We start from the raw sequence: 7,784 nt of genomic DNA, 5'->3' as shown, positions 1-7,784 counted from the left end.
TTTTTTTGGGTAAAGAAAAGGAAAATGTGAATAAAATTTACAATTTCTGGGAAGTGTCAATTTTTTTAATAACAATGTATATTTTATTTTCCCTTCTATTAATCTTTTTATCTCTTTCCTTTTTTTTTTTCCCTTTGTACTCGTACTGTGCCCGGCCAGGGTTTCCGGAGCTTGCCAGGCCACAATAGTAGTAGGCAGAAAAAAGAAAGAGAGAAAAAGAAAAATAAATTAAGAAATATCATTAAAAATTATTCATGCCAGCGCCGATCGACAAAGTGGAATGAACCGGCACAACTATAAAAGGTTTAGGACTCAATTAGCAAAAAAAAAAAAATTAGGACTGAATTGGCACAATTGCAATAGATTTATGATTTTTTGATCAAATTGATACCTAGACTTGCGCATATATGTAGTTTTGAAAAATAACATGCCTTCCTTCTAAGGCAAAGGTTAAGTACTAGCACGCAGCCAATTTGAAAATTTTACCTAATCGTTATATTGTACATGGACAAACAAATTGGTAAAGCAGAAAGCTCCCGAGGTTGAGGAAGATCAAGAACAAGACGTCATCAATTCAATCGAGATCTCCTATGTTTAGTAACTAGAGGACTACATTGGACTAATACGAACTTGTTTGAACTAATCAAGGTTTATAGGACTTGATTATACAATTCCCCTAAGCTACAAGTTTTCTTTAACAAAAGATAAGATAAAGAAAGATCAATTCCGATTTAAATGGAATTGACCTATTTGACCAAACCCACCGGATTACTAGATGTACTTCTCATTCAAAATACATATACTGCAAAATCGCCAAAAAAAAAAAAAAAAGAAACTTAATCTTTAAAGATCCAGATTCGTTTCAAATTAACCCTCTATTTCTTCATTCTCCCATCCTTGCCAGCCTTGACCTATACAGTATCGTTGTATACCTTCTAAGGGAAAAAAAAGCAGTAGCAGCAGCATCAGCATCAGCATCAGCGTCTTGTCCAACCTCCAAGTGCCGTCATTTAAGGTGATACTTTCACTTCCTCCTCCTCCTCCTCCTCCTTCTTCCTTTTTGCTTTTCTTATTCTGGACGGAGTTTACGGGGAGTAGCTTGTGTTTAGAAAAGTGAAAAAGCTAGCAACTTTGGAAAGAACTCGGCTAGAAGATACAACAATTTACGGGTAGTATCGTCATTGATCAGATCACAATAGATTGTTGAGATTGTGGATGAGGGGGTGAATGATGTGTTGGATTTAATATCGTTAAATTTGGTTTTCTTCCCGAACTATTGTTGTGAAACAAAGATATATGTTTTAGCTCTAGCCATTGCATGTGTTGTTCTTTGATGAATGATGGGGCGTTTCGTGCTCTAGATAAACCGGTTCGAGTTATGGATGAAACAGCAGCCGCTAGCAAATCTAAGCATCGGAAGCTGAACGAAGAACAAGACATGGATTCGGTAGCTTGCAACATTGACGATCTTCCAGAGGCGATCCTTGAACACATCCTATCTTTTGTTCCAATAGAGGATGCTGTTGCAACGTGCGTGCTGTCAAAAAAGTGGCGGTACCTCTGGACCTCTCATCCTAATCTTGAACTTTTTGAGTCGCGGTTTTCCGGGAGGGAGCACTTTACCAACTTCGTGGATGGAGTACTCCTCCAGGGTTCCTCTCGCATAAAAAAGTTGGTCCTCCGTTGTAGCAATTTCGACTACGCATCCCGTATCAATTTTTGGGTATCCACTGCGGTAGCGCGGAAGGTCGAAAGTTGCTCAGTCCTCCTTTTATGGATCCCTGGAAATCTGGTCTTGCCTTATTGCTTGTTCAGTTGCGCAACACTGGCTCGCTTGGAATTATGCGTCTTGCCGGCATTGGAACTACCTTCTCGAATTTGGCTTCCGAATCTTAAATTCCTGCTCCTCAAGTACTTCAAGTTTGTGGACGAGCGCTCGACCGAGCAATTGTTATCTAGCCCGGCGCTTGAAGAGTTGATCATAGAGGAGTGTAATTGGAGTAATATCGAGGCACTGACTATTCGCCCTTCCATGCTGAAGATCTTGACCATACACGATGACCATGATGGTTTTTCCTTGGTTCACCCATATGGCTGTCGGGTTTTGATATGTGGAAATAATCTCGAAAGAATACTTTGCAGAAGTTCATTCTTGAATGACTACCGGTTCGAAAAGTCATGCTCGCTACTGGAGGCGTGCATCAATGTAACGGCCTGTCCTCCAAGTAGGACTAGACAAGTTGCCCGCCGTCTACATAAGCTTCTTGAAGCAACGTGTTCCGTCAAGAAATTGACACTGTCGAGCACGGCTGTCCGGGTAGGTATCTTACTTAGAGAAATCTGGAAGTTCTGAGTTTGCTATTCTTGCTAGCGAGCACGTTTGGTTTGCCTTCTTTGCAGGTTCTAAGTAGTGCAGCCGAGCTCTGCTCACATCTGCCCATCTTTCCTAATCTGAAGTTACTGGTCTTTGGGCGTTTAGACTTGAAACATCAAGCGATTGTTAAGTTGCTGCATAATTCCCCAGATCTGGAAACGCTTGAATTTAGAGAGGTAAACTGTATTTTGATTAAAACATAACGTACATTTTGTTGTCTTCTGACATCCAAGAGCACGATGTTGAAACTGTGCTTCTCTCATCTTGATAATCAGGGTATCCAACGATACGGCATTGACGATGGCTATGATGCGATATTGGATCCGGCACCCCATTGTTTCGGCTCGCATCTTAAGCAGATTGAATTACATAATGTACTCATGGGCGACGAGGTGGTTCGCATGCTGGAATTGTTGCTGAAGCATGCGATGGTCCTGGAAAAACTCCTGATACACCACAGACGGACATTTTCGTGGCTCGGATTCGAGGAGAGTTACCCCAAAACGTTACCAGAGGTGCACTGTGGATCGAAAAGTTTCAAAATTACCATTTTACCACCTGATATTGACAAAAGGCCACTGTCATAACATGTAAGTTGCAGTCCTGAAAGTGCACATGTTTTGTTGTTCCAAGACACTGGATCTCTTTTTTGGCCATCATATCGACTCTATAAGTATAACTACGCCGACGGCGACAGCGATGGTGATGGCTTTGTATCCATTGTCCTGCCCCTGCAGATGATCCTAAATTTCGTTTTGCAAGCTTGAATGGTTGAGCCAAAAACAGAAGGCTCGACTGCAAAACATGAAGTACTGCTCTGTTCAGAGCTTGGATCAATCTCACTTGATTGATCTAAACCTGCTCTTACAGTATTGTGGAAGAACTCAGATGAAGAATCATATTATTCCTTGTCAAGAACTACAATTTTTCTTCTGTGGCGGTTGATTTTAGAAGTTTGGGTAAGTATAAAAAATTATTGGCCAAAAAAAAAGGACCGATGACTTTTTTTTTTTCAAGTAACTTGTTGGCGACTTAATACTTTTATGATTTGCAAATTCTTAATATCTTGTATTAACTTACCCAGTTTCATTGCAGAACTTACACATCGAATCAACTTGTTTTCCATTGACTAAGTCATTTTCGGTAAATATTTTCCCTCGAACAAACATATCCTAAGTTAGACGCTCTTTCAACTGAGCAATACTCCTACGATGTGTTCCCGTACTCTTTGAGAATTGTAAGCTGTTGGCCCACCAAGTTAGAATTTGTTGGTTCTATCTCTGCATTTAAAAGTCAAACTGTCTCACTTGATTGACCTGTTCAGTACAAGTGCTGGCTTTGGACTTGGGTGGATCTACCTTGTCCCTGAAGTTTAAGGTTCAAGCTAGGCATCTCTTTGCATAATGTTTGCCTTTTATCTGTGTTAGTGCTGGTTGTTTAAGATGGCTTTGTGATTGTTTGATTAGATGTCAGAAGATTAGTGAATCTTAAACCTGATGAGCAGTTGCCCAAAAGTGTGGTGAATCAGTACGTGTTTAGTATACTTGCTCAGTTCATCGCCAACTTCGAATAAGCAAAAGAGTGTTCCGGAGCAGTGAGTGCATGTTTAAGCTCTTGAACATTGTTTCACAGCATTTAAAAGAGCAAGTGACGCTTTCTCTCTCTTTGGAAAGACGAGAGCAGCTTCTTTCCTATTCAGAAAACAGAAAAAGAAAATATAGAAGAAACGAGAATTTTCCTTGACTCGTCCCATACCGAGCCTCACGATGTCGTCCTCCTGGGAGTGCTACTTTGAAGTTCCAAAATTAATTATTTGTTGTTATGTTAAAAGTTATTACGTGAGTTAATTCCAATTTTCACATATATATCTTAGAATTGCTATCCCCATATTCGGTGCATAGTTTGGCCTACCCCGTTCTACACCCTAATAGCTTGCCAAGAACCGCTCCTTGTCCGGACCTGTGGCTCTAGCTACAACTCCCCACCTTCGTTGGACTGTTCGTTATAGGCCCACTGGCTTATACATGGTTCGTCCCCAAATCATACATCTACTGGAGGGGGTCCCGTTCTATTACCAAATTGTGCCAACTTTTGCATTGTTTGCCCCCAAACCACACACTTATTGGAGAGGGTCCCGCTCTATTATCAAATTGTGACGCCCTGAATTTAACTCACTCAAGGTTTTATCCGATGTGGCCCGACTTATATGGAAACTTATGCTTTTATCATTTGACGTACGGATGAGCATATTCTCAGGAGGTCACCATCTTGGGAGTTCTTCCGCTTGAGCATGCTTAACTTTGAAGTTTCAAAGCTAAACATTACCGTTACGTCAAATTGCGCATCCATGAGGTAATTCATTTTTCACATATATATCTCTAAATCATATCAAAATTATTCTCTCCATATTTGGTGCCATCCTACAGGAGTCGCTCCCTTTTTAGGCCTTTTGGCTCTGGCGACAAGTCCACGCCCACATCGGATTGGGCCGTTACATCTTCTCTGTTCCTTTCTCATCCGTTGTTTGAGAGCAATTTGCTCCACTGAAGGACTTCTGGCTCATGGAATAATGCAAAAGTTGTTTCATCGCATGGATCTGACCCAATGGAGCATCTATGTATGATGTTGTCATGTTGTGTAAAAAGAAACAGCATCCTGCTCCGGATCTCTGGCAGAGGTTTAAGCTAAAGGTGATCATGCCCCATCCCCACTCTCCTCAAAATCGATTATCGCCAATGGTCTCACCCAATTTTCCTCCGCCTACCCCCGGTTCGTCATAAACAAAGGTTTCATTGAACGGACACATGGAAAAAAAATATATATCATTCCTAACATGGAGCACATAAGCTTGGTTACTTTCAAAAAATAAAACAGAGTGTACAAAAAGACGTCTACATCGGAATATAAAAATTGAAAGTACAATAGGTTCTAACCATTTGAGAAATTTCCAGACAGATCATCGATTCAATATAGGGTCTCCTAAAAAAAAAAAAACAGTTGCCATCACACTGTCAAATCTCGTCCTAACGGAACGTACTTTCAGTCTTTCTCGTTCTAGGTCTAGGCTCGAATCACCACTAGTATCTCAAGAAACACAAGTGATCCGAATTGCTCTACACCTAATTTAACCGTTTAGGTGCTTGGATGCCCAGCCAAAGGCGGACAGATCATTTTTCAATTTAAAAATAAAACATAAAACAGCCGCCATCACACAGTCAAAGCTCGACCGAACGGAAAACCCTTTCAGTCTTTCTCGTTCAAGGTTATGATCGAAAGAGTTTACACTTAGTAGGTCAAGAAACACAAGTTACAGAATCCTCTAGCCATTAGTCCAAGTGTGATGCAAGCGACATTACACTATCAGAAGAAATTATTGCAGAATATGCCCAATGGGGACCATAGTATCTGTTGGAGAATGTTGGGTATGACCTGCAGAGGATGCCCAAAGGAACGGAATACTACTTGCTGGTTCTGGAGAGTCAGGTGACCATTCCTTTACCTTACATTCCACCAAACTCCAAACAAATCAAATGAAACAACCTACCATTCCCCCTTGTATTTTGATCAATCCAGGGAGAACGGGGCCGCCGCCGCTTCTGATCACCGGATGCTAGTGCCGTTCTCCCCAGCAATAACTGTCTCGCATCACCTTTGGCTCTTTGACAAGACCAATGACACATTGTCACCACCGATCAATACCCTAAAAGCACATGTAATCTCCATCCACTTAATAATGATATTTTGGTTTTACTTTGAGAAAATTTTCTATTTTGTCACTTTAGCTCTAGCCTTTGCGTGAAAGTCCAATATTTTCATTTCCAATCAATTTTTGCCGGAACTCGCCGACATGGTGATATGTCACGTGTAGGACAGCCAGCAACGATGACAAGACCGCTCCGTCACGCATTCTCAGCGAAAAATGACCATACATTGAAATTCCGTTAAATTGATAAAATTAAAAAATTTAGGACTGAATTAGCATCCGCATAGTAGGCTTATGATTGATTAGATTTTTTTTCCTTTTGTTCCACTTTTTATTGCCTTTTCAAAACCGACCACGTCCATCACCATGTTGACCGCCTCTATGTCAAACTTCTTGCAAATTTTCGAGAGCGAGGAACGATGTAACCTCTCTCTCAATTCCAAACCGCAAATTCCATGCAACTAGCACTCTAATGCGATCTAATGCGATCTAATGCGAATGAGAAAGGCAATACATTGGTGTTAGAAAGTTATAATTGAAAGTGACGGGAGCCCTGCACTTTGGTGTGAAGTACACGGTCAGGAGAGAGTTTGGGAACACCGAGCACTTGTCCTTTTTCATTTGATTTGTAGTACCAAGTTGCTTTGATTTTGATTTGATGTTGATCGTTTCATTTCAAACAGGGAATTTTGGGAGATCAAAATCAAGTTGCCCCGGCTGGGAATAATTTGATAGACGTTCACAGGCTTTATTTTATTTGGTTAATATCATAAAAAACTTCAGACTAGTATTTCCGTGATAAATTTTTCTAAAATATTTTTTTTACCACAAAAAATCTCAAATTAGTATAATTGTGATAAATTTACCTCAAAGTATTTTTTTGATCATCAAAAACCCTAAACTAATACACCTGTGATAAATTTATTTTAAGATAATTTTTTTACCACGAAAAATCTCAAACTAGTATACTTGTTACAAATTTACCCTCCGTTAAATTGGATTAATACTACGAAAAATTTCAAATCAATACACATGTGATAAATAGAGGTTAAAAATTTCAAACTAGTACATCCGTCAATTACCACATATCATACAACTTAGCACTTTAATGGTTAGATTTGACGAAAACCGACGGAGGGTAAATATGTCATAGATATAACGGTTTAGGGTAAAATTGTCACGAATGTACCGGTTTGAGATTTTTTGTGGTTAAAAAAATATTTTAGGGAAAATTTGTTACAAATATATTAGTTTGGGACTTTTTGTGATATTAATCCTATTTTATTGTGATTTTTTTTGAAATATTAAAATATTAAATTAGGCCTTCATTTTAGTTGTGGTCTCACAAAACACTTAACCAGGCTAAAGTCCTATAGTATGTCATATATGTCTAACAACGCTTTATTCTAATAACTTTAAGTCTTTCTAATAATCACGGCTTACATTTTGCCATGTCAAATACGGAAAAAAAAAAATGTTGCATCCAATGAATTTGTTCTCCTCCAAATTTTGTTTTCCCACGAGTGTTCTCTTCGCGTGCAGAACCACTATATTGACTCGCACGAAACCGATGTATAGTCGGTCTACGCCACGAGATTTAAAATCGCCATTATGGGCACGACAAAATATCACGACATAAATGTGCTCAAATTGAATTAAACCTCGTTGGGTCGGCGAGCTCGGAACGTGACCAAAAATATCGATGTC

General features: G+C 39.6%; 1 protein-coding gene across 1 annotated transcript; it reads left to right on the top strand.

The window, feature by feature from the left end:
- Positions 1 to 1,208: 1,208 nt before the first annotated feature.
- Positions 1,209 to 3,368, top strand: LOC125314193 (F-box/LRR-repeat protein At3g26922-like). The gene is made up of 3 exons (XM_048275721.1): positions 1,209 to 2,317; positions 2,401 to 2,550; positions 2,650 to 3,368. The coding sequence occupies exons 1-3, from the start codon at positions 1,319 to 1,321 to the stop codon at positions 2,959 to 2,961; spliced, it is 1,461 nt and encodes a 486-aa protein (XP_048131678.1). The 5' UTR covers positions 1,209 to 1,318; the 3' UTR covers positions 2,962 to 3,368.
- Positions 3,369 to 7,784: the final 4,416 nt, after the last annotated feature.

Source organism: Rhodamnia argentea, chromosome 3, assembly GCF_020921035.1.
Source record: "Rhodamnia argentea isolate NSW1041297 chromosome 3, ASM2092103v1, whole genome shotgun sequence".
NCBI classification, from domain to species: domain Eukaryota; kingdom Viridiplantae; phylum Streptophyta; class Magnoliopsida; order Myrtales; family Myrtaceae; genus Rhodamnia; species Rhodamnia argentea.
Note: the sequence above shows the minus strand (reverse complement) of the source record. Positions and strands in the feature narration are given on the sequence as shown.